At 36.6% G+C, this 27,757-nt stretch overlaps 2 protein-coding genes across 4 annotated transcripts; one reads left to right on the top strand and one right to left on the bottom strand.

Moving 5' to 3' along the window:
• Window positions 1–31: 31 nt before the first annotated feature.
• Window positions 32–15,552, bottom strand: PMPCA (peptidase, mitochondrial processing subunit alpha). Of its 2 annotated transcripts, XM_074210702.1 has the most exons (13): window positions 15,444–15,552; window positions 9,812–10,014; window positions 9,516–9,595; window positions 8,320–8,402; window positions 7,108–7,202; window positions 6,232–6,332; window positions 5,175–5,438; window positions 4,329–4,421; window positions 4,119–4,237; window positions 3,912–4,002; window positions 3,304–3,366; window positions 1,136–1,280; window positions 32–406 (listed from the first exon to the last, which is right to left on the bottom strand). In XM_074210702.1, exons 1-13 carry the CDS (start codon window positions 15,527–15,529, stop codon window positions 237–239), a joined length of 1,593 nt encoding a protein of 530 aa, XP_074066803.1. In that variant the 5' UTR covers window positions 15,530–15,552; the 3' UTR covers window positions 32–236. The 2 variants fall into 2 exon arrangements, with proteins under 2 accessions (XP_074066803.1, XP_074066804.1); XM_074210703.1 differs by lacking the exon at window positions 15,444–15,552 and having other exon boundaries at window positions 8,316–8,402; window positions 9,812–9,901.
• A 71-nt stretch (window positions 15,553–15,623) lies between these two features.
• On the top strand, window positions 15,624–26,724 carry ENTR1 (endosome associated trafficking regulator 1). 2 transcript variants are annotated; one of them, XM_074210704.1, is made up of 8 exons: window positions 15,624–15,919; window positions 18,087–18,202; window positions 18,536–18,943; window positions 19,374–19,447; window positions 21,268–21,379; window positions 23,809–23,871; window positions 25,065–25,204; window positions 25,646–26,724. In XM_074210704.1, the coding sequence occupies exons 1-8, from the start codon at window positions 15,850–15,852 to the stop codon at window positions 25,734–25,736; spliced, it is 1,074 nt and encodes a 357-aa protein (XP_074066805.1). In that variant the 5' UTR covers window positions 15,624–15,849; the 3' UTR covers window positions 25,737–26,724. The 2 variants fall into 2 exon arrangements, with proteins under 2 accessions (XP_074066805.1, XP_074066806.1); XM_074210705.1 differs by lacking the exon at window positions 25,065–25,204.
• Window positions 26,725–27,757: the final 1,033 nt, after the last annotated feature.

Here is a 27,757-nt window from a genome sequence, read left to right as displayed (position 1 = left end):
CTTTGCCTTAAAAGAAGGAAGCATTATGTACTTAGGTTGTTAAAAATATTTATTCCAGTGGCCAACATACTTAATTTTGAGGGAGTGAAAACTGAGTTGCATGGTCTGGAAAGTTTTAAATTAGGAGTTCATTTAATTCTGGAGAACAGTTCCATTTATTTTATTCTGTAAAATTAAACATCTTTTTTTGTACTAAATTACGATGCTCTCAGGGTGGCTTAGGCTTTATCAGTTCCTTATCGGAAAAGCCTATACATTCTTGGCAGTCGTCCATCTTTACTAGCTAGTGCTGCTTGAATGTGTTCATATGTTGGCAGATCTGACAAGTCTCCCAGGGCAGCTACTGCAGGTTTACCTCGAAGCATTTTAGTAGCTACCCTCTTGATATCATGTGATTTCACATTACCTAGGACAGAAGAAAACAAGGAATTTTGAAAACTACTTTGCTTTGAATATACTTTCGCTGAAATTAGAACTGCTAATTTTAAGATTAAATTCATTTTGGAGACAATAGAGTAAGAGAGTTCACAAAGATCTAACTAGGAGAAAAGAGAATTCCTATGGGTTAAGAGGTAGTTAAAAGTTGTTTGTGCTACAATGAATTGGTCAAGGAAAGGTAGCCTGAGCTCTTCTTGGTGGTTCTGAAGCAACTCTAATTAAAAAAACCCTACACTTCTATCCCATGTCAGCTGGGTGGCTCAGTGGTTAGAATGACAGGCCTGAAGACAGGAAGACTCATCTTCCTGAATTCAAATCTGGCCTCACCTGACTTTTACTAACTATATGATCCTGAATAATCGCTTAATCCTAATTGCCCTAAAATGAGTGAACTGTAACAACCTTTATCCCTAGGAATCAAATGAACATTACTTTTTTACCATCTTAAAACAACAGCCTTCAATTACTTTGGTGACTTATGGGTTGATGTGACTTAATAAACTACTTAAAGGATATAAAGATCTCTGCAATAAAGTGAGTCTGCACATAGTAGGTTCTTACTCATGTTAGAGGAGGATGAAAGTCATCAAAATTCCATTTCTGAAGGTCAAGTGAGAGATAATTAGTATGACAAAAATAGTTTCCTTAGAACTCTTTGGTTTAGTATAACTATAACATATATGGATGCAATACTCACGAATGAGAGCACACAATTCATGAGGTAGTTTCCTGGAGTTTGTTGCCAGCACCTGCCTCCCTACATCCTCAAAAATTACAGGTCTGGATTCTAGGTTCATCATTAGCATGGACATAAGTTGTGTCTTGGCTCTCTCAAGCTCCACCTAGATGTTTAAATAACCATTTCACAGAATTTTATGAATACTGACCATGCCAAAATATCATATATCAACAATACTGAATGCAATCACTTTATTCATTTATGTCTACAATTGAATTGAAACTTTTTTAAATTTTTTTTTATACAATTGAATTGAAAAATCAAGAAAACATGGGAGTGATTTGATTTCATCAAAATACAGCAAGGATACTGCCCCACCCAATTCCCTCCTCTCCTTTAACAAATTCTGGATTTGTCCATCTGAGCTATGACATTGATATTTGCTCAAATATCCTGGTTTCAATTCAGTCTTAAATAAATTTAAATTTATTACACAGTAGGGATTGTCATATCTTAATTCTTTTTAAGATCCAAATCTGAAATTTCTTTTTTTGATCATGACTTCATCTACCTCCTTCTGTGCCTCATCCTTCTACAAACCCATTCTCTTACCTCCAATTCTTTTACCCTTTCTGATTTTCCAATCTATCATGTTTGCACTGCTTTTACTTGGCTGCCTTCACAATTTTGACCCTATAGCTGACCAGCTCAATTATAAAATAAAATCTGTTATCTAACTTCAATTAAATCCTTGTTACTCTCTTCCTTTTAATTTTCCATCATTACTTATACAGCACTGACAGGAGCAATAGCGGTAGTTCTCTCCCCTCCCCCAAAACAGAGAGAAGACCTCACTTTCTCACTTTCTACTTTGAGCAGAAAAATGAGTACAGGACTCCCTTATTTTCTCCTTTACTCCTTAAAATCTTCATATTCTATCTTATTTTGTGTTCCAGTTTTTGACAAAATCTATTAAGGGAAGAGTTGTGAGTGATATCTTTTGTTGGCATGTGTAAATTGGATTTTAATGAGGTAGAGCTGCACAAAGAACTTCACTCTCCCAAAGTCATCATGATCCAGCTTGGCAAGACAGAGTCAAGACGACTGATAAGGGCTCTAGATTTAGTGGATGACCTTGGCATCTTCAATGTCTAATCAAGCTCTAGGGTGCTCCATAGCAATCGAGGTCATTCATAACCTTGGAGATGGAAGTGTCAGTACAATGGTATGGTTGGAAACCAAAATGCAAACTGTCAAGGAATAGGAGGTGAAGACAAGATGAGTTTAAAACATTTTTTTATAGGAGTTTGGCTGTGAAAGGAAGTGATAAAAGTTATATCTTGAGGGGGTGACAGGATCAAATGAAAACCTATTAAACATGGATGAACATGTTTGTTTGGCACCAGGGAAGGTGAAATTCAAGATGGAGTCTTTTAAATAGGAAGAAACAACGGAGAGGAAATCTAAGATCTGGAACTGTAGATTTAGAGCTGGGTAGAACAACAATCTTATAGTTCTGTTCTCTCATTTTACAGATGATGAAATGGGGACCTGGGCAGGTTAAAGAACTTGCCCACTTTGACATAGGAAGGAAGTATCAAAGATGGGATTTTATCCTAAGTCCTCTAACTCTATAGCAAATACCTTTTCCCACCATACCTAACCAGCACAAATGGATTTCAGAGGGACTTATAAGCTTTCTTTAGTATAAAAATGGCAGGTAGGCAATTTGGGACATAGGAAGGGAGACATGCTGGAAAAGAATCTCCAAAGGAACCAGGAAGCTGTCAAAATCCTAAGGAAAAATAGTAGTTCTATAAACCATAGCTGTTTTTTTAATTGATTTTCTATTCTCTAAATTTTTAACAAGTAAACTTATGTATCCTCGTTTACATTTAACAGGATTATATACAAAGAGGTACTCTATTTTTCAGTTTTAAGAAATACATTGAGATAAAAACAAATATTAGTAAGGTGAATTTTATTTTAATCCCCAAATTGTGCATAACCATGAATCTCATATTCCAATTGTATTCTTTGCTATCTTCCCCATTTACATTTAATATTCAAATTGAACAATGTGTTTGCGGTATTGAGTAATTTCTCTGCTTTCAGTATTATTCTAATAGCTATTATGTTGCAGCTGACTCCTCCAATTACAGGATATAGATAAATGCATAACTTACCTCACCCACAGCTCCGCCCATTAAAATAAATTCCCTTGTAATGATGTCTACCATTTCTCGAACCTAAAAAAGGATGTGGTTTTGAACTTAATAAAGCAATGATTTACTCTTTAAATAATTAAATAATTTTAATAACGTCCCTAAGTGCAACCTAAAAGTTTAGTTTTTTTAATTGTATGATAATAACTAATATTTGTACAGTACTTCACAATTAAAAAAGCACTTTACCAAAATACATGATTTTCTGATAATCAAATACCCTATAAAGATGTACGTGCATACATATATAATATCCATTTATTTTCAATTGCATCTTATATATGATATTAAAGGTAATGAAAATAAGTGATTTTTCATTAATCACAAAGGCTGAGAATCAAGTCTAAGTCCACTGTTCTTTCCCTTACAACACAGTTGGTTTTGCTATATTTCTAAGAAACTCCCTAGAAAAGCTGCTGTAGGTTATATAAGTTCTGAATAATGTACTATTAATTTAATACTACAATGAATTTGGCTGACTAAATTAAAATGATAAAAATTTATAAGATAATGAACTTCAGAGGCTTCCTTAAGCTTTAGAAATGAAAAAAATTAGTCATCACATTTACCTGTCTAGGATCAGCACTAGCATGAATACACAAGAGACCTGTATCTTCATAACTGTGGTGATAGGAGGTTGCATTATACATCCAATGGTGTCTATAAATAAAACCCCAAATTTAATGTGAGACACAAGATTTGCACATGAAGAAAACAAAACCTCCAAGATTCGTTTAATGACCCTGAGAAAAACTTTTTCTAAGATTCCCACCAACCTGTTTAACACATTGAGATAGAGTCTGGTAAACATTCCCTTTCCTGGTCCACCAGCTGAAAAAGAGCCTCCTCCTCCCATCATCATGTTTAGCACTGCAAAGGGGATAAAATCTTCCTCCTGCAAGAGATGGGAGAAAAAAAAAAATCAAATTAGTGAGTGGATTACATTCAGTAATGCAAATTTAGGCATAGACCTTCTTAACACTTACCAAAAAAGAACAGCTTTCAAGTCCTATCATAATATGTGTGAGTTCAGGGATTGGTGTGGGCCCTAGACTCACATCTGACATATCTCTTTCTATCTGTGAGGAAGACAAATTCAAAAGAATGTCTTAACAACTAAGTCTTATAAACAATAGGTTGTGAATACAACATTCATCATCTGAGCCAGTTCAAAATGCCTTAAGTTGAAATGGTTTTTATAAAGATCATAAGTAAACTTCAATAAATACCTCCAGATTAAACTTTAAAACTTTTTTAAAAGCCTCTATTTAAAATGTTTATTAGCAATCTAAGTTTTGATGGAAAAAATTTTAGATTAGGGATCAAAAGACCTAGGTTCTAAGGTTACCTGAACACACATCATAGGTTAAAGACAAATGTGGAAGTCCTTCCTAAAGGGCTACACATATGTATATAGCAGTAATAATTTAGTCATCAATATTTCAAGGAAATGCTCCACCAAGAGTTTGTAAAAATTTCAATACTGTGTTAAATTCATTTCCGAAGGTGGATCTAATTTTTAACTCCTTTGACAAAATGTCCGAAGTTTTAGTGAAGTCTTTTGTTTTTTGTATTACAGCTATTTCTGGATCTACTTTCCCAGAATTAAACAATACCCTATAAAAAAAATAGTTTAGCAAAATAATAGTTAGAATATTTGGCACAGTGAGTGATTATAAGAATGCATGCAGCAGTCTGTCCTTTTAGTTTACCACACCTTTTCAATCTCTCAGTGATAATTATTAAAAAGTAACCTAAATCAGAATGCAATTTAAAGGTTTTATGATGCTACTGAAAATATTTATAATTTGATACCTCACTTTGGTTATTACCTTGATAATCCCTCCAGTATACTGTGCAACAGATTTATCAACATCCTTCGCCTGTCCACTACTCCAAACTGGATCTGTTCCAAGGAGATATTTTCTGGCACACTCTACTAATTGCTCATGTTCTATACCTACACCAGCCAGTACCATCCGATCAGGAGTGTAGTAATTTCTCAGGTATGAATGGAGTACTTTCCGATCAATTTTGGGAATATTTTCTACAGGACAGAAACGGTGGAGGCCCACTGTATTTTCCCTATATGCAGCCTGATAAGAGAAGAGAGGCATAAGAAACTGTATAGGAATCAGACAAAGCTTTACGTTTGTCCACATGTCAAAATAAATTCCACCCCGTTCTGATTTTTATCATTACAATGCATTTGAGAAAACATTACATGTTTAACATCCTCTGGCTATTTCTAGTATATCAGCTATATTTAGAAGTGTTTTTTAGGTCTACCTAACCTTAAAAAGTAATCACCTCTATTTATGTATAGTTGTGATTTCAAGAATCCAAAGTATTATAAGATTCCTTTATTCCTTTTAAGTTATGTTAAAACATGGTATGTTAAGACAAGAGATACTCTTCATGGGTTTTTGTGGTCAAAAATCATTGATCGCCTAGTGATCAACCTTTAGATGATGCTCTCTGAGCTTCAGGCAGGCTGGTCCTTACATATGAGACACAAACATTCCACCAAACCTGTATTTGAAACCCTTTTAGCTTGGTAGAATCTGTCAAAGCCTGTACTCAAGTGCAATAGTTTCTGAGAACTCAATTTTTATACCATGATGAGATATCTGAGTAGATCTTTATGTTATCAAGATAATGATTAAATCTACCTCTCCAGATGAAAATATTAAAACTAAATGGTTTTGAAGGAGTAGTTTTAAGGTCAAATATAATTAGTCAATTCTAAGGAAATTTTTATTTCTTATGTAGATAACAGTTACGTATTGGGTTAACTTGTGTGGATCAAAAACTGTCCTTTGGTGCTAACAAAAGAAAGATTACAAGCTGTATTGATGATGGGCCTAATCCAAAGATGGTTTCTCTTACTTCATGAATCATCTCTGTAAGAAGTGGCTCTGGATCAGGCCTCATATTTAGGTCCTCTAATTCAAACTGGACAGCCATTCGAGTCATATCAATTTCCTCATCTGCAAAAACACAAGGAATTCAAAGCAGAAGAGTCTCTATCATAAAGTAAAAAGACAGAAGAAGCTGACTCATTTGTACCATGGTAAAGAAATACAATATTAAGAACTGTCGAGATGACACAGACAGACTAGCAGAAGTACTTCATGTGTTATCAGAGGAAAAGTAGTGAACTGGGACAGATTCTACTTCTAGCTCTGTACCTACCTGCCTATATGACCATGAGCAAGTCAACTTCTTTCTGCCTTATTTTCCTCATTTATCAGGATGTCATCTATATAACCTCCCTCCCTCCCTCATGGGATTAAGTGTAATGATGAAAAGGAAAATTCTTTAGTGTTATTCATAATAAAGTAATAGCAACAGCAGGATGAATAGTATTGACATGTCAAGGATCTATTATTTCAATGATGTGGAAACAAATCTCTTTCTCCAAACAAGATTAAGACCTATCAATAACTAGGAAGAAAAGTCTAGAAATGGGTGTAAGACAAGATCAAAATGAAACTTGCTGTCACACCTCAGTCATATTTCACTAAAAAGCATCAAATAGATCTATTAATTTATAAAACCTAAGGGACTACTCCACTATTAATCATTATCACATCATAAATGAATTTTTAAATCTGATTTGCTTGCAATTTTTGCACAACAGCATTGCCTATATTGTTCCCTTCCCTAGAAAACAAAACTTTTTTTCCCCCATACTACACTGTAACAGCAGATACTTGAATCAAACTGATGTTTAACTTCTTGAGAAGTTGCAGAGAATCATACCTGATAATTTTGGCTGAAGCACTACATCAGCTAATAAGCCAACTACAGTATCCAGTCCTTTTGTATCAGCAGACACAGCATACATGGTAGTATCCCTGAAAAAGCACAAATTATTTTTGTCATGGAATTTGTGATCTGAAAATTACTTTAATTTGGATGGTTTATGCTAACCTTTTTAAATTTTGTCATTTAAGATGAACCATCCTAAAGGCAAATCAACTTTAGGCTAGGTAATTATTAAGTGTTTGAGGTCAGATTTGAACCCTGGTACTCCTGACTCCAAGGCCGGTGCTCTATCCACTGTGCCACCTAGCCACCCACAAATCAACTATTAATGTAGAAGTAGTCTCATTCTCAGAAATAAAGTTAACTATTTACTGAGTGAAAGCTGAAAGGAGTCAGTAAATCTTGCTGTAATTTTAAGACATTAGCACATTCTAATTTTTTATTAAACAAGATATTTTTATTCTGTACTTCAAAAATTCATTGGTCAAAATTTATGGAGGACATATACTGGGTGCTAAGTGGAGGGGTTATAGAAAAGAAATGCAAGCCACAGCCCTAAAAGAACCTGGAATGGTTGAGACCCACCATGAACTAACAAATCTGAGTGAGCATGAAGTTCATGTTATAGAGCAGAAATAAATGAAGTTGGAATTTTCAAAGAGATATAAAAGTGAATGCTCAGTTTGAGTATAAATTTAATCACGTAGGTGGGTAGGGAGTCATTGAAAATATGAATAAAAAAACTGATACTGATCGCCACCTTTTAAGTTACTCTCTTCTGTTACATGTTTGTGCTCATAGCATTCTATAGATCTATTTCTCCATATAGTTGCATGCTATCATTTTATCTCTTCTACCCCACATAACAAGGTCCACCTCACATTACTTTGAAAACCTTATGGCATAAGTAATTTTGAATGATATCCATAGAAATGACCTTTTGCAGTCCTATATAGTTCTAATTCTATGATCTTCTGATCATTGTCTAAAATGAAACTAAGCATTATTTAAAGTAGCTGACCCTTCTATTAATAATCACTAAACTACAAAAGAAAAGAGACACAGAAACTGCTATTAGGCAGTTCTGCTTAAGAGTTTTCAGAGAAAGTGAGGGGAAAAGTTTGTTTGGGAAGTGTTTATGATGTTAAAAATAAGCTCTGTTAGAAATTCTTTTTAAAAAATTATTTTAGGCAGTAGATGACATACCTTGATGTCTGGCAGTCACAAATTCCCCCATGCTTTTCCAAGGTAAGAAGAATTTCATCTTTGCTGCCAAATCTGGCAGTAGACTGGGGATAAAAACATTCTGTTAGTTTCAAATTTTTAAAAACAATCTAACTTACTTCCTACTTCACCAAAGTTGTTTTTAGTCATCAGCATCTGCTTCATTATTGTTATTACAGTCTGGCTTGATAATCAACCAAATAGCAATGGTATACTTTCTGCCAAGCTCTGGAGATACAAAGACAAAAATAAAGTCCCTGCCCTCTGAGGAATCCCCGTAAATTCTACTAAATTAATACACTTAATATATCCAAACAACATACAAAGCGAATACTAGATAATTTTGGAAGAGGATGGGGTGGGGAAAGAACTACCAAATGGAAGGCTTCATGCTGAATGTAGTACTTGAGCAGTTTTCAACAAAACCAGGACTTTTTTCTCTCCCCCCCCCTTGGTAAACAGTATTTTATTTTTTCAATTACAGATCAAGATAGTTTTCAACATTGATTTTTTTATAACCCCCCCAAGATGACAAGGAATCTGACACAAGTTATACAAGTGAAATCATGTAGACATATTTCTACATTGTCATGTTGTGAAAGAATGAAAAAACTAAAAGGGAAAAGCCACAAAATACAAAAACAACTGGAAGTAATCTGTGAATAGTTCTTTCTCTAGATGACTCTCACTATAATTTTTTTTAAGGAAACCAGGAATTCTAAGAATTCCATAAAGAGGAAGTAGATTCCAGGCACAGGGAACAGTCGGTGTAAAGGAATAAACATAGGAGATAGTATGTCATGGGTGAAACACAGCAAAGTCAGTTTGGCTAACCTATAGAATGTGGAAAGGAGAATAATATATAAAGCCATGAAAGGGAACTCAGAGAATATATTATGAAGAGTTTTAAAAGCCACATAATTTACTATATTTGAAGTAATGGGCCCCACTCCCCACTGGAATTTGAGTAGGGAAAAGATATTAACAGACACACATGTTAGGAAAATCACTTTGCAGCTATGTTTAGAAGGGACTGGAGAGAAAAGAGACTTAAACCATGAAAGGAGATTACTTCAAAAGTTAAGGCAAGAGGTGAAGAGGGCTTGACAGCAAGACTATCTATCTACTCAGTTACCCCTAACAAGTATAATCTTCCAAATTACAAACCAGATACTGACCGAAAATGCCAGTTTTTCCAAAAAGTGAGCAATTCCACCAACATATTTTGCTTCATGTCTTGATCCTGAATTAATCAGAACTAATAACAAAACAAAAAAAAGTTAAACCAGAAAAGAGAACACTATAATCTAAAAACCAATTTCCTAAAATGATGCCTAAGACTAAATTAAACATCACTTTCCATTTTTTACTAATAAGGTATATACCTTTTTAATTAACTGTTTATGAGTAGAAAGCACTTATATACAAACCAAATGAAACAAATAATTGGCCATTGACCAGCAAATGTACTTACTTCCTACTGTACAAAATTGTCCAAATTTATTTTGGGATGCCACACGAAGTCCATTCTCCAGTGTCGTTACTTTGGTTTCAAATTTTTCCTGTCCATCAACTGTTGCAAAAATAGGTTTGGGCACTCCAGGTAGAGGAGAAGAGAGAGGAATATTGGGGTACGAACTGCCACTACTAAACCGCCTGTATGCACTCAGTCCAAACCTAAAGCAGGAATGCACACTCAATTAAATTAGTAGTCATTTGTGATATTACAAATAATCAGTGATAGTACCCTTCATGCAGATGATATTTTAAAATATATATGATGAAGATTTTCCTTTCTAAAGAATACTACTCAGGGTGGCTAGGTGGTGCTATGGATAGAGCAGGGGCCCTGGAGTCAGAAGTACCTGAGTTCAAATCAGACCTCAGGTTAATTACCTAACTATGTGGCTTTGGGCAAGCCACTTAACCCCATTTGCCTTGCAAAAAAAACCTAAAAATAAATAAAGAAAGAAAAAATAAAGAATATCATACACATTCCTGTATCCTTAAGGGAATGAATACTAGACCAGGAATCAGGAAACTTAATTTTAAATCCCAGTTCTGACACTTCAAAAATCTGAGTTTCCTCACCCACAAAAAGGTAATGTCTTTGCAATAATTTCAGTGCTTTGAGGGGAAAGTGCCCTATAAATCATAACACATAATATAAATAAAATTATTGAGGCTTTGAGGCAATGTATTACTAGTACATTGAATAAATATTGCAATGCATTAGTAGTGGAGTCAGAACACATCTTGGCACCATATTTTAAGAACAGTTGATAAGCTGGAAAATGTTAAGAGGAGGGCAAACCAAAATAAAAAAGGGTCATGCTATCTGAAGATCAACTGAAAAAAATATAGCAAGTTAGTATGAAGAAATGACTATTTAAGGGAGAGATAATAGTTATTTTCAAGTGGACAAGATAAAGAATTAAATTTATTCTACTTGGCCTATAGGGCAGAAGTAGGAATAATGGGTAAAGTTGGTAAAAGGACACATTTAGACTTAAGGTAATAAAAAACAGAGCTCTCCAAAACTGAACTGGGCTGCAGTGAAAGGTACTAGGTTCTACCTCATGAAAGTCTTCAAGGAAAAGCTGATCATTTGGTTAGATAAGAGATGATTTCCCTGATTCTACTCTTTCTCCTCTACAATCCAAACTCCACATAGCTACCAATGTGACATTTCTAAAGCAGAGTTGTGACCAGGTCTGTTGTTCAGCTGGATCAAACTCTTTATAACCCCATTTAGGATTTTCTTGGCAAAGATTAAGTGTTTTGCCATTTCCTTCTCCAGCTCATTTTATTACAGATGAGGAAACTGAGGCATACAAGGGTAAAATTACTAACCCAGGATCACATAGCTAGTAGGTATCTGAAGCCAGATTTGAAATCAGGAAGACGAGTCTTTCATTCTCTAGGCCCAGCACTCTAGCCACAGTGCTGTCTAGTTGCCTTGTGACTCTTGCTGAAACACTAGTGGATTTGGGTTCAGTTTGGCTTTTAAGTTGTTCACAACCTAGTTTTGATGTACCTTTCCAAGTTTACTTAATATTACTCTCCTCTATGAATTCTCCATCCCTGCCAAACTGGCTTGCTTCCTGTTTTTCAAATACAACTTTAAATTTCTGAACTTTGGGCCTTTGCACAGGCTGTCCCATGCCAGGAATGCATCTCTCTTCCTCACCTCTTAAGACTTCCTAGCATCCTTCAAAATTCAACTCAAGCACCACAACCTCCCATTAAGGCCCTCCGGATTTCATCCTTTCACCCTCCATACCTGAAGACTTGCTAGTACATCCTCATCTAATTCCACTCTACTAAATTTACATTTTATTTACTTGATATAAATGTATAACTACTTATAAGTGTAGAGCTTGTTTCCTGTGAAAGAATGCAAGCTCCAAGAGATTCGGACCTGGTTTTTTTTTTTTTTTTTGTCTTTGTACTTCCAGTGCAGAGCACAGTACCCGGATGGAGTAAATATTTTATCTATCTAGACTAGCTAGTATCTTATAAAAAAGATTCTTGGGCAGCTAGGTGATGCAGTGGATAGAGCACCAACCCTGGAGTCAGGATGATCTGAATTCAAATCAGATCTCAGACACTTAATAATTACCTAACTGTGTGACCTTGGGCAAGTTACTTAACCCCACTGCCTTGCAAAAAAAAAAAAAAAAAAGACAATACATTTCTTATCACTGGGGGTCTTCAGGTAGAAGATTCCTTAAAGGGGTGGAGAAGGACTAGATGATTTTGGACATCACTTTCAGTTCTGAGATTCTAGGTTTATCATTCTTGCCCAGACACATACTACCTGTGTCCCCTTGAATGGAACCTTTCTGCATTTAATTTTCCTCATGTGCAAAATGAGGTGATTGGACAAGATGAATATGAAGATCTCCTTCAGTTCCAAATCCTATGAAAAAATATCAGATTGGGCATTAAGAAATTCAAATTTTAGTTCTTGCTTCTTTAATGACTAGCCATGTGTCATTTATCAGTCTTAATTTCTCCAGCAGTTCTATTTACCTCACTATAGTGTATATATATATACATATATATACACATACACACACACACATATATATACACACACACATTTAGAAACCACCAATTTGAATTCTGCATTAATGCTTCATCATGAATGGTGATGAACTGAGGCCCTCAACAGTTTGGTCAGCAAAGTAAAAACTCAGACACATCCTACCAAGTTGAAAAAACTTTGAGTCCCTCTAAAAAGGAAGGAGTGTTGAGAGAGACAGAGAGAGAGAAAGAGTAGTCATATACTTTCCTAAATTTGGAAAGGTTCTATTACCATATTGACTTGACTGAATGTGATTAATTTTTTGGCCACAGTAACCATCAAAGAACATAATTTAGTAAATCACTGAATTGTGAGGAGTTGAGGTTAGAGGAGAGAGTTATCAAATTGACAAAATTACAAGATTGACAAAATTAAAAGATTGAAGTATATTCTAAACATAAGGCACTATATGTATTTGTACAATGTCTTGGTGGGAACTTAAGTGATGAAATTACAGATCCTTAAAAGACTGAAATATATTCTAAATGTATGGCATTAGATGTATTTGTATAGTATCTCAGTGAGAACTTGGTTAAGAAAAATTTGTGATAAAATAAGGTAAAGCATGATATATAAAACACATTCTGCCATGATCAGTAGTTTATTATTAACTACTACAAAAGCCAACTTTCACAATTATTTGTTTGAAAAAGTCATTTACAGTCTGAAGCTAGGAACCCTTTGGTTCTAATGGCAGCTTCTTCAAATCATGGAAGCAGCAACTATGGTCACTCCGGAAACTGAAGCAGCCTAGAATGTTGGAGAAAGCACTGGCTTTGGAGCCAGAAGACTGGCTCAGACAGCACATTTGGCAATTTACAAGTTGTGACCTTAGATAAATCACTAACTTTCTGGGATCAGTTTCTTCCTTTGTAAGCCAAGGGAGTTGGACTATATAGCCTATGAAGTTTTTCCAGCTCTGGAGCTATGATCCTCTCATTTCAAATAGAACATTTTGACCAAGTCCTGTGATGATGTATAATGAAAAATCAAAGACATTCTGGAACCAAAGTATACTGCATTCCCCTCCAGCAATATGTAACAAGTGAAAATTCTCCAATATTTAAGTCTCTAATATTAAATTGAAGATGATTGATATTCCTAAGGGAAATGGGCAAAGTAGCAAAGTGAAAAGAATAGTTTAGACATCAGAAACCTTACATTCAAGTTACAACTTTGTTAATAATTTGCTGTATGATCTCAACACTTTACCTAGCACCAACTCTGTAAAGTGAGGGCATTGGACAAGGAGCTTTCTAGTTCTAATGTTCTATGGGTTTGCCTCTGTGGTTTTTACTCTTTTCTGAAGGACAGTGCAATACAACCTGCCAGTCAAAGAAATCAACTCTGGCAGCCGCTCTCTTTCTTAGATACCATCACTATCTTTCAGAAAACTGACTAATTGAGTTTCTGGCATACAGGCACCAGAGAAGGCTTATAGGATTTGACCAGGTAACACAGTTCTAGATCCAAGTTATAAAGTGTGGGAGTGAACAATGACTCATTTAGAAACTATAGAGCATATGTATGGAGGAAAGAACAAGCTATTAATCAAGTGGTTCTCTGGTCCTATGAGGACACAATCCTAAGGAGCAATAGGAATACCATCTGCAAGCATAGCTTAGGCAGGGCCTGATACATTGATGGTAGGATAAAGAAATTATAGGAAGACTTTTATGACAAAAATAGTTGTACTCAGCTTAAATTGCACAACAAGCAGAAGAAAACAAGGAGCTGCCAGAAATAGAAGAACCAGATTTTAATTCTGGCTGTGACATTTACAAGATGCATTACCCTGAGCACTTGGCATCTGTTTTCCTCCTATGTAAAAGGGGGAATACATTTACACTACTTCTTTCATAGAGTTGTATAGGGAAAGTATTTTGTATAGTTATATATAAAATCATGAAAAGCTAGGCCAAGTTCTGTCATTTATTCAAAGTGGCACAGAAGCAATCATACCCTTTTAAAGCTCAAAGAAACCTGAAGAAGCATCTAGTCCAACTATAAATCCAATTCAATTCAACGAGCATGTATTAACCACCTATTGTGTGTATAGTATTAAACCAAGGACTGAGAAATACAAATTTTAAATAACACACAGTTTACAGTCTATTATGGGCATACATTAATAACAGTAGTGTACAATAGCTGGAAAAAACCTGGAAAGGTACAGAATATACTAAATGAAGTCTCATGTGGGTGAAATCACTGAGTAGAATGAAAGCTTCATGGAGGAGCTAACTTTTGAGATGAACTTTGGAAATTCATGTCCCTGTAGGGAGGGGGGAATTTCAAGTTTAGAGAATGTTAAGCCATAAAGGCAGGGTTGCATACATATAGAGGATTGCATGCAAAACAGTATTACCATTCCTTCCGAAGGGGATATGGATTATATAGGAAGTGCATTCTGGGCTAAAGAAACTACATAAAGGCCGGGGATGGGAAAGTAAAAGGGTGTTCTGAGGAAACACTCTGGTAGGAGCACAGGGTACTTGAAGGTACTTTGTCTACGAATCGGGCCAGGGCCCTTCTGGACTCCTGGTGATTTTTAATGGGAAAAGATAAGCAGCAAATGGGTGGAGAGCTGTACGCTTGCGGGAAAGCTTCAACTTAGGGGCAACAGTAGCATTAAAATTGATTAAAAAGCGACTTCGGCCAAATCCCCCGAGATGCACGTGCTGAGTGTCCTCCCCTTGGAGGAGGGATTGAACTTTTGGTCCTTCCAGTTGTCCAGGCCCTCGGTCTCAGGGGCTTACGCTCGCTTATACGCGTAAGAACCTATTTTCCCATGAGCCCACTTCGGGGCGGGAAGGCCTCCGCTTGTCCCAGGGCCTGCTCGGAGCAGGGGGATGGACGAAATGACCCCGGAAGGCGCCGAAGGGGAAGATTCCAGGGGGCGGCGCCGCGAGCGAAGCTGCAGCCCCGAGCTGGGCCCGTCCCCGCCCTGGGCCCCGGTCCCCGGTCCCTCCGTCTCTCTATCTATCGGTCAGTCCTCCAGCCTCCCGCCGCTCACCTCACGCGAGAGCGGCCCCACACGCCCCGTCCGCGCAGCACAGCGGCGCCCGCGGCCCCCGTTACGGCCACCGCCGCCGCGGCCATCTTGCGCCTCCGCCCGGCTCTTCTGCGGTCACTTCCGTTTCCCCGCCCCCTCCGGGCCACGCCCCCTCGGTCTGGCCCGCACGCGGGGCAAAAGACCGCGCTTCCGGCGCCCGGTGGGCGGAGCGGAAGTGGCCTCGCGAGGAGCCGCGGAGGGGAAGGAGGAGGGGAGGACAGCAGAGGGGGGGCCCGGGCCTGGCCTAGAGCCGAGACAGCGCAACCAGGAGGAGTCAAGTCGAGCTGCGCCCCAGAACAACCGACGTGCGACTATGGAACCCAGGTAGTGGAGGCCCGGCCCCATCCGCGGGCAGAACCGAGAGGGGATGTCCGGCTACGGCCGCCGCACGGGGCTCACCCCGCTGTCCCGAGCCCGGAGCCTCGTCATCCAGGACGGTAAGACCGAGCCCCCACTGACAGCGGCTCCGCTCGGGGCGCCTAGAGTCGGGAAGAAGGGTGCCCCGGGGTAGCCCGAGGCGGTTCCCGCCGAGCGCAGAGCAGGGCTGGGGGCGCGCCTCCAGGGAGCCCCGAGCTGGACCAGGCCGGACCCGATTCTGCCCTCTGGATGAGAGGTCCACCCAGGATTAGGGAAAGGGGAGGAGGAGTGCAAATTATTTTAGAGATGTTGGCGACTTTTACAGAGACAACTACTGGTGAAACTGGGGACGCTACTGAAATGCATTTCTCTGAACCCCTAGGTCCATTCTTCTTGCATACAAATCTGGAATCACATAACCGGGAAAGGGCCTTAAAGCCCCAACCACTGCATAGATGGGGAAAAGAGGCCCAGAATAGGCAAAGGTCTCAGCCAGGGAACTCCTTCTCTGAAACTATATCACCTTCCATTTTTCTAACTCCCAAGGAGTGCACAGCCCAATTGCCCATACAGGACCATAGAATCACCCATTAAGGAAGGGAATATAGAAGACTTTTGTCGGAACCGCTCTCACTGATAGGATGGGAAAAGAGAGGAGATAATAAGTAGTTGGTGACAGAACTATGATTTAAATTCGTAGCTTCCCTGTCCAACATTTCTATCTTTTTATCCCCATCACACTTGTTCTTTGTGGTCTTTCATATGGGAGTACTCAAATGTTAAAATTGAGTTGTGACTTCTACTATAGTTAATTTGAGTTCCTTTTGTGTGTCTGTTCTATGCTACATGGGGGTTAAGAAGGAAACTGCCTATTTTATCAGATATTGCTTTATGACTTCTTTTCTATCATTTAAACTTTTATGTATTCATGCTATTGTATAGATTGTAAGTACTTCCAAATTTGCAGCTGTGATTTGTTACTCAAATATTTACCCTAGCAGAGGAAAAAATGGAAAAGATGCTGTCTCTGGTCTCAAGGAACTCAGGACTCTAAAAGTACTTATTGTCATGTTATTTATATAGCATTAATCCTGAATCCTTTATCTTTTTACTTGGACATGCCTTATCCCCCCAAGCAAACCTCTGCTCCTGTGTCTTTTTATCCGCTTTAGCACCTAGTACTGTGCTAGTACGTATTATTCAGTAAAAAGCTAAGAAAAATTAATGAGATTTAGAACATCTCTGAGATTTCAAGACAAAAATAAATGTGATTGGGATGTGTGTCAGGGAGAGATTGCTGTGAAGTAGAGAGTCTTGGGAAGGGTAAAGGAAGATTAGAATTGGGTCCTGAAATATGGGTAGGATTTGAATAGGTCCAGAGAAGGGAGAGGAGAAAGACAAAGGCAAAAGTATGGAGGAGGAAAAACATAAAGTAGGTAGGGAGGGTGAATAAATATGTCTTCAACAGAGTTGAAAGGGGGGGATAACTCAAGAGAGCTTGAGAGTGGGATGGAGCAGGACTTTTTTTTTTAGGTTTTTTTTTTTGCAAGGCAAATGGAGTTAAGTGGCTTGCCCAAGGCCAGCTACATAATTATTAAGTATCTGAGACCCGATTTGAACCCAGGTACTCCTGACTCCAGGGCCAGTGCTTGGGGCAGGACTCTTAACAATGAAAAAGAAAGTTGAAGGTAGATCTTGGATGAGGAAAAGAGGGAACTGAGGGATGAGGAAAGCAAGAAAGTTAGAGACCAGAGGCAGTTGATAAAAATGCATAGAATAGCTAAAGAAAGGTATGAAAAGGCAATGTGGCTTAGAAAGTTCAGGAAATCAGGATAGTGAAGTTGATTGTGTGTGTGTATATATGTATATACATATATACACACACACACACATATGTATGGAAGACTGAAAGAAGGGAAATAGAAAAGTAAGGCGAATCACAAGAGTGAATATGGAAACTTGAGACAGTTGCCAGGTAAAGTCCTCTGAGGTAAAGGAAAAAGAAGGAAAGAATTTAGAATGGAGTTACTTGTAGAAGTGTCTTGTTGCTAGTAAGTGTTAAGTTTCTTGTTTCTTAATAGCACCTTAGTTCATTTCAGTTCAGTACTTGTCTTGTTAAAAATCAGTTATCCTGGGTCAGTGTTCTGGATCAGATGATAATGCTTTTAAGAAAAATTAAAAAGAAAGTTCCCTTCTAATAAATCTGTCACCTTTAAACATGTATAAAATAAGATTTTCTTATTTCAGATGATAAGCTTGAAGATCTGGATAGAGCAAATCCATTTTCTTATAAAGAATTTCTGAAAACTAAGAGCCTTGGCCTGTCCAAAGAAGAGAGAACCAATACTAGAATTTACACTAAGGTAACTTAAAGGAATTTGCAGTTCAGTTCAGTGGGGGTGGGGAAGAATTTTTGCATCTGTTGAGCATGGAAGACTTGCACCTGTGTTGACATAAAATCAAATCATATAATTCACTTTAGATAAGTTTTGTAGTAATGGCATTTGCAGATGACCTGTCTTCTGAGTGTTTCATCTATTTTCTCAACTTAGCTTTTTTAAACAAAATAAAATATTTTGTTATAATTCTGAAATAAAAAACACATTGAATATAAGATTGTAAAAAAATATTAAACTAGTATTAATCTAGACTAATAAAAAATTTTTCAATGTAAATTTTGATTTCCTTCTTCTTAGGAATCTACAAGACATACATTAGGACTTGAAGATAATTCCCCAACTTCTAAAACTGTAGGATATGGTTTGGACTATGAGGAACCTTTTTTCCAAGATCCAAGTGGTGCTGGAGATTTGGTGGATGAAGATGAAGATGATGACTGGAGTGGGACTTATCGGCCATCTGCCATGGAACAAACTCATGCATCCAGAATTGCTGCTAACACATCACCACGTAGTACATATATTTCCTTTTTTTCCAACCCATCTGAACTGTCAGGCATCGAGTCTCTTGCTCCATGGACCTTAAATGATAGTGACTTATGTATTTCTTCATCTCAAGTGGACAACACAAACAAAGAATTTGCTGTTCATGAAGAATACTTGGGAGACAGGCATTATCGGTCTCTGCAGATAGACTATGAAGCAGTAAGTGTGGATGGAATGCTCTTCACCTACCTGATAAACCTCAAATGTCTTGGAAAGTTTCTCATGGAGAAAAACTAGTGATCTTGCTTTCCTAATGGCCTCTTTGCCTTTGGAGCAAAGGACACAATCAGCCCTAATGTGCTGCTGCAGCTTGTTGATGGTTACTATGGTTAGTTATTTTGGTGTTGCTGGCAGATAAGAATATGCAGCTGCTTTAAACAGTACTGTGTAATGAATGCAAGTACAGGAGATGTGAGTACAATAGAATACTTGTGTCATAGTTGGATAAAAAATCTTAGAAATGTAAATATCTTTATCCATTGTCTTAGATTACTTTTGGAAATAAAAAATTTCATGACTAATTAATTGTATGAAGCTGTTAACCAGTTTAGATCTTTGAATTTCTAATTTTAATTTTCTTTTTCTGCAGCTTAAAGAAGAAAATTGTAAGTTAAGAAGAAAAATTAATGAGATTGAAACCTTCTCTGAAGCTCAGACAGAAATGTATGTATGCCTATAACCACAAATATGAGTTTCATTTCGCTTTGCAATGGATTGATTTATGTAAATAGAGAGTAAAAGCTTTGCTGTTGCAGTTCACATTCTAGGGGATAACTTTTTGATTAAAAATTTTGAGGAATTCTTTTTTTTTAATAAAAGAAAGATTTTATTCATTTTGAGTTTTACAATTTCCCCCCTAATCTTGCCTGCCTCCTCCCCACCCCCCACAAAAGGCAGTCTTTACATTGTTTCCATGGTATACATTGATCTAAGTTTAATGTGATGAGAGAGATCATATCTTAAGGCAGAAAAATAAAGTATAAGAGATAGCAAAATTACATAATAAGATAGCAGGTTTTTTTTTTTCTAAATGAAAGGTCTTTGGTCTTTGTTCAAACTCTGCAATTCTTTCTCTGAATACAGATGATATTCTCCATCACAGATAGCCCAAAATGTCCCTGATTATTGCACTGATGGAATGAGCAAGTCTATCAAGGTTGATCATCATCCCTGTTGCTGTTAGGGTATACAGTGTTTTTCTGGTTCTGCTCATCTCACTCAGCATCAGTTCATGCAAATCCCTCCAGACTTCCCTGAAATCCCATCCCTCCTCGTTTCTAATAGAATAATAGTGTTCCATGACATACATATACCACAGTTTGTTAAGCCATTCCCCAATTGAAGGACATTTGCTTGATTTTCAATTCTTTGTCACCACAAACAGGGCTGCTATGAATATTTTTGTACAAGTGATGTTTTTACCCTTTTTCATCATCTCTTCGGGGTATAGACTCAGTAGTGGTATTGCTGGATCAAAGGGTATGCACATTTTTGTTGCCCTTTAGACGTAATTCCAAATTACTCTCCAGAAAGGTTGGATGAGTTCACAGCTGAGGAATTCTTCATCCAATTTTTTGTTGAGTTCTATAATAGAGCTGTTGTATGAGATGCTTCATGACAGAGAGGATAAAATGTTAATCTTGGAGTTAAGAAAAAAGAGTTGTAATGCCACCACTACTGCTACTAGTACTACTACTACTACTACTACTACACATCTTGACCTTGCAGAGCCTCAGTTGAGTCTTCTGTAAAAGGGGAGATAGTATACTGAATTATGTAACCCAAATGAGAATGTATATAAAGGGTGTTACGAACTTTAAAGCTGTACATAATGTCAGCTGTTATTTAAGATGAACGTTTCACTCTAAATAAAATCAGCGAGGCAAACTGACTAAAGAAGAGATTTTATGAAAAGTGGAGAGTTAATGAATTGGACTTAGAGTGATCCCAGGATCATCAAATTAGAGCTGGAAAATACTTTAGAAATCAACTAGTCTTAAGGTCTTCTTTTTACAGATAAGGAAATTAAGGCCCCAGAGGTTACATGACTTGCTGAAGGTTATGTAGGAAGTAAATGGCTAGGATTTAAACTTAAATTTCTTTGACTTGATATAATTTATCTTTTTTCCAAATCTTGTCTTGGGCATAATGTTATGCTGAGCAAGGCACTTGAGCTCTCTGAGCCTCCATTTCTCTTATCTGTAAAATTAGAATCACAGAGTTATATAAGAAACTATAAGATAATGTATGTAAAGAGATTTGAACTTTCAAAATAACCAGCTCCTTTTAAAAAAAAATTAACTTAAAAAGATGCTAATAAGTTATTTGTGACCCCAGTCACAGTATTAGACCTCAGTCTAATAGTTATGGTACATATGTTCCCTGTTATGTTAAATTCTAAACAGTTAAGGTTGATTGAGCAGCCTTCTTTGAGGGAACTGTGGTCATTAAAATAACCCATCTTTTTTCCCTGTCTCAATAAGGGTGAGAACACTTGAGCGGAAATTGGAAGCAAAAATGATAAAAGAGGAAAGCGATTATCATGATCTCGAATCGGTGGTACAACAAGTGGAACAGAATCTTGAGTTGATGACTGTAAAATTTTTTTAAAATTTTCTTTGAATGTTTTTGGGAGACTATAAGATGTGTTTCAAAAAAAAATCCTTTGGAGGAATGAATAATTATGTTGTCAGCTGGAAGATGGATCTAGCATTATCCTAATATTTTGTACATTTTGTTGACATTAATATAGCTGGTGTTGCAAGTGTCCCTAGGCAAATCTCTCTGCATCTTAATGCTCCAATCCAATGTTTTAGCTCTTCTGGGCTAAATCACCCTACAAAAACCCTCTCAAGGACTACTTACAGAAATCTATATGTATTCATCAATACAATGCTACCCATACCACCTAGGAGCACAACTAAAGCTACTATCTAGCTTGAATGAGTCCTGTGGACTACTACATAGGTTGAACAGTCTTATATTGTGGTTAAGTTGGCAAGTGGGTGTCTTATCTGGCATAGGTGAGGATGTTTCCTTACTGGAAGTTCTATGAAATTATAGGTTTAGTCAGGGAAAAAGTGTCATAACTTTGTATTTACTTGACTCAAAATATCCTTATGTAAAATAGGATTAAAAAATAGGATCTTTTGGGCACGACTTTTGTGAAAAGAGATAGGAGAGTTGCTTTTGCCCAGTCAAAATAGTTCTGGAGTACAAAAAAGTTGACTTATGTATAAATTCATCAAGACCAGGAGTAGGATCAGAGTTTAAAAATTTCAGCTTGATATATTGGAATTTTCAATAATCCAAGCTATTCCAGAATGGAATTAATAAAGAAATGAATATAATGTTATTGGAAAAATGCCTATAGGGGCGGCTAGGTGGTGTAGTGGATAAATCACCAGCTCTGGAGTCAGGAGTACTTGGGTTCAAACCCGGTCTCAGACACTTAATAATTACCTAGCTGTGTGGCCTTGGGCAAGCCACTTAACCCATGCAAAAACCTAAAAAAAAAGCCTATATAAAATGTTGTAAAAATTATTTCCACTGTGGGGAAACAGTTAAGGAGTTTTAAGTTCCCTTCTAAGTTAATGATTACAAAATTGTATAGTCAGGGGACAGTTAGGTGGGAACACACCGGCCCTGGAGTCAGGAGTCCCTGAGTTCAAATCTGGCCTCAGACACTTAATAATTACCTAGCTGTGTAGCCTTGGGCAAGCCACTTAACCCCATTGACTTGCAAAAAAAAAAATTGTATAGTCTGACCAGATTTTAAGTGTATAAATTTCTTTTGAGGGGTTTCTTTCTAAAATAATCAATTTTGCTTAAGCAGCAATTGGTATTTGCAACACATTATTTTAATATGTAAGTACTTCTGTTGTGGTAGTTGCTGAAAACAACTGAAAGTGAATCAATTCAAGTATTTTTTAAGTATCAACATGTTGGATAACATAAAAGACAAGGCCTTTGCTTCAGATCTCTAATACCTTTCTTTGAGAGTTGAGATCTCTCAGGCAATTTATTTTCCAGATAAAAATTTATTCTAAAAATATTTCAAAAATTTTGCTAATTTCAAAAAATTAATTTAAGTACTCTGGTAGTCAGTAATAAAACAGCAGGTCTTTATTACCTTAAAGATATAACTAAACTAACTGTGTAGGTATTTAAGGAGAAACCACTTTACATTATCAGGAAACTACCAAATATGCACATGAATGGCATTGTCAAATCTTTTTTTCTTAATAACATCTACTCCTCCCCTCTCGCTCTTCACATCCAATCACTGGTCAAGTCTTGTTGATTCTATACTCCCTTTCTCTCCAACCATATAGTCAACATACTAGTTCAGGTCCTCATCACTTTTTGTTTGCAATACAAGAATAGTCTCTTCATTGGTCTACTTGCCTCCATCCTCTCTCTTTTCTAGTCTGTCCTTTACAAAGGTGTCAAAGTATAGGTATAGGTTTGACCATAACACTAGCCCCCCCCCTTGCTTCTATGATTAAAAACATACGTTCCCATGATTTTTAAAGCCCTTCACAATCTGACTCCAGCCTATATGTTTTCAGACTTACTGCATATTATTGTCCTTCACACTATTAGCATTCTAGCCAAATTAGCCTTTTTGCTATTCCTTATACATGATATTCTCTCTCCCTTCTTTACACAGGCTCTATCCTCTGTTGGGATTCCCTCCTCCCATCTCTCCCTCTAGAAATCTCTGACATATTCAAAACTCAGCTCAAGTGCCATCCCTAGAAGCTTAACCTCCCCCTCCCTAGTTGCTAAAGACTTCCCGTGGAAATTTCCTTGAATATATTTTACATTTAATTTTTAATGTAAATGTTAACTTTTCTCAATAGAATGTTTCTTGAGTGTGGGAAACATGTTTTATGTTTGTTATCCCATCATTTGTAATATAGTAAGCCCTTAAAATGCTTGTTGAATGAATAAATTAATAACTATATGTTTTAAGTGGCTTTTAGAATTACCATTATGATGTCAGTGTCTTTCTTTAACAGAAGCGGGCTGTGAAGGCAGAAAATCAAGTTACAAAACTGAAGCAGGAAATCAATTTGCTCCAGGTAAATTACATTGTTAGTTCTTCCCTGAAAACATATCATGTGCCACTATGGAAATGTGGAAGTAAATCTTTAATAATGTTTTTCTCCTTTCCTCCTCAGTTGGATTAAATTCAAAGGGATTAGGAATTTATGATTCTACAATTGTGAAGGATTCATTTTTACTTTAGCAAATTCAATTCTATCAACACTTACTAAGCACTTATATATATTAATATAGTACTGTGCTAGATGTGGAAGGGGACAAAATAATATTAATACATTTGTACAACAGTACACTTTCATATAAATTCCCATTTGGTTCTTTTATCAGCCCTATCAAGTTGATAGAGCAGGTATAATCATTCCCATTTTTCAGGGGAGGAAACAAATTTGGAAAGATTCAAGTCATTGGACATTTCTAAAATCTCCACTCTGGACAAATAAATAACTCTCACAAAGTGGCAGGAATGAGATTTGACTTAAGTCTCTTAAACTAAACTGAAGTTCAGCCCTCTTATCATTATACTGTGCTGCTTTAAGGATGACTAAGGCAATGTAATCTTTGCCTTCAAAAGACTTACAAATTAGTAAAGATAATTAGAATTATTATCAGCACTTGGAGAATGTGGATGTGCCTAAGACTTCAAAGGGGTAAAAAGACCACTCAGAGAGAATACAAGAAGTAGGGACATAATTTTAGATTCACATATTAGCCATATATACACATGTGGAAAATGTTTTTAAGGTATAGATTTGACTAGATAGGTACAAATATTGAGTCTAATGACTTGTTAGGCAAGAAAAAAAATAAACTTTCCATATATCTCATGGGAGCAAAGCTAGTTATGATAATGAAACAATGAGTTAATATGCTTATAGGTTATTGGCTAGCAAAACTTCATAACTACTCAGAATGACAATCTGTAGCAGGTTTTTTGAGGTTTCTAATGAGAAAACTACCATAGGCATGCTATTTTAAAGCCCTTTATTTTGTATCATTACTTTTTTTAGGTTTTTTGCAAGGCAGTGAAGTTAAGTGGCTTGCCCAAGGCCACACAGCTAGGCAATTACTAAGTGTCTGAGGCTGGATTTGAACTCAGGTACTCCTGACTCCAAAGCCAGTACTCTATCCACTGTGCCACCTAGCCGCCCGCCCGTATTATATCTTAATAGTCCTAATTAACCTTAAATTAAACTGTATCTTTCTTCTAAAGGCTCAGCTTACTAATTATAAAAGAGACAATGAAGCCTTGCGATCTGGACAGGGTGCCAATTTGACAGTAGTTAAACAAAATGCAGATGCTGCCTTGCAGAATCTCCGAGTTGTCATGAACACTGCACATTGTTCGATAAAGTAAGTTTTCTTTATGATAAATGAAATATTATTACTGGCTGTCCAATTAAAAATAAAATTTTCTTAGGACAGCTAGTATGATAAGCAAGCTTAAGGGGAATAGATTCTGCTTTTCCTAGGTCACCTTTGATGGACTCAAAAGATAGATGACATGGAATTGGTGATATTTTTTTATTCATAGGAAAATAGAAATAGTATAATTGTCATCTTTTGAATGAGCCCATTAATCCATCTTGCTAGTTTTTAATGCCTTATTACAATTGGGCATTATAATGACATATTGATTAATTCCGCAAATATTTATTGCATGCCCACTATGTACAGGGCTTTGCCAGGGTGAAAAAAAAGTGAAAAGTGAATTAGACTTGCCTAGAAAGAGTATACAATCAAGCTAGAACAGAAAATATGTACATTTTATATCGGTTTCTGTTTTCCTTCTAGGCAGTTGCTTTCTGGAGCTGAAACATTGAATTTAGTTGCTGAAATCCTTAAATCCATTGACAGAATCTCTGAAATTAAAGAAGAGCCTTGACAAACTGCTGAAATGTCTTCTAACTTAAAGTTCTGCTTAAGTGCTGAAATCACTTCTTGCTTTACTTGGGGAATACAATTGTCTTTAAATATGCAGTCGTCTTCCTCTGTACTCATCACGATATACAAATTTCATGACCTAAAACCAGGGTTATTAGCCTTAAAACTCAGTTGGGGTAGCAACTTTTGGACTTGAGGTGGGTCTACAGTTTATATTAACTCTTTTAGGTGAACTGTCATTATTTCACAAATTCTAATAAACAAAGACTCTTACCAACAGTTGTAAAGGGGGAGGAACTAATCTGTTTTTAAGGAATTTTCTAAACATGAAAATGAGTTCTGGTATAAGTATTGCTCTCTAGTGTTTGAAATAGTATTTCCTGAATATTAATTACAAGATGAACCTAAATTGAGTGTCTTTTGTTAGCACTCCATTAAGAAAAAAAAGATTTAAAAATTATAACACAGAATGTTTATAATAGATACTACTGACTTTTACCTTAGGGAATCTGTGCCTCTAAAATATCTCCCAATATTACTAAAGACTTGAAGGTTCACACTTACAAACTTGTGCCTTCAAGAAATATAGTTTAAAAACATATATACATAGGTACCAATTAAAAGTGCTACAAGTTGTAACAGATCCATTAAGTACCAATGCTTTGCTCTTTTGAGCTTGCTGCAGGAATTGTTGAGTTAACATTCCATAGTGTTAAAGGCATTAAGTGTACCTTTTTACCAGGTTTTTTACTATGTAAATATCAACTCTTCTGCTTTGGTGTATTGCTAAACTTTTCAAACGACATTTTATACAGCAAATAATTTAGGATGCAAGAGTTTTAAAACATTTCAGGTTGTTCTGGGAACATTCTATCCTGTGCCTTTCCAGAACTTTGCTATGATTTGGGTAAAGGCATTAAAATTCTATAGTTCTTTTGCTGTTTGATGTAAATGTTTTTTTTTTTAATAAATTGTAGTTTTTTTCCCTACTTGTATAATGCTACAGCTTTGATAATTTGCTACATGAGGATGTTTGCACCTTCATTTCTTATAAAACCAGCTGCCCTTCATGTTCAGACCTTAATACTATTTCATCACCGGCAGGATATTTCCTTTTGGTTGCTTGACAAATTTATTTTTGATTGATTGATTTTTACTGACTGAGTTTGCCTGCTGCTTAAGATCAGCAAGGTATATCTGCAAGACAACTGGCTGGGACTAGTGGTACAGGTTATGGTTATCAATTAGGGAAAGCCATCTGACCCAAATGGAGATATCTAACCCAAGACTATCCAACCTTACTTTTAAAAGTTTTTATTGAAATAATAGACAATATATTTTGATTTGCCATTTTAATGAGAGCTCTGTAATAGTTTGCTTCGTTTACTAAAGCATTTAGTAAACCCACAGGAGACTGCATAAAATCTCTCTGCAGCTACATTTTGGACAGCCCTGTCTAATCTATAATGGTAGCTGTAATTGTTGTATACAACTTTTTGCACTTTGATTCTTGCAGATCAGATTGGTCTTACTGAAGTAAAAAAATTGGGTTTCAAACAAAAAGTTGTGTAAAATGCAAGGCATTCATATTACTGCTAGGCATTATAATTCTGGCTTACAAAAATGCTTGTCAAAATACTTGTACTGCTTAATACCTAACATGATGGATGCAAGTGTTAAAATGTAGCTTACTGCTTCTTTTATCAAAGTGGATTTCTATCCTTGACAGTGTGTTCTAGTGGGAAATGTACTGAACCAGAGTCTAGCAAGGAGGCTTCAGTTCTAGGCAGTGCACTCTTAGATGGTATCCTTTAACTTCATGGAACTCTTTCTCCAATTGTAATTTGTAAAACAGGACGGTGCCTATATTATTTACATTGTCCCCTTACCGACAGAATGAGACAATGTGAAAGGGCTACAATGCAATCATTTTATTAAATGGTTGCCATATATATTGCTTGTAATCAGATTGCAGTTAACAATTAAGTTGGTATTTTTTCTAAAAATGCCCCTGCATTATAC

The sequence above is a fragment of the Macrotis lagotis genome, chromosome 1 (assembly GCF_037893015.1).
Source record: "Macrotis lagotis isolate mMagLag1 chromosome 1, bilby.v1.9.chrom.fasta, whole genome shotgun sequence".
Taxonomy (NCBI): Eukaryota; Metazoa; Chordata; class Mammalia; order Peramelemorphia; family Peramelidae; genus Macrotis; species Macrotis lagotis.
This window is presented reverse-complemented; position numbering and strand designations above follow the sequence as displayed.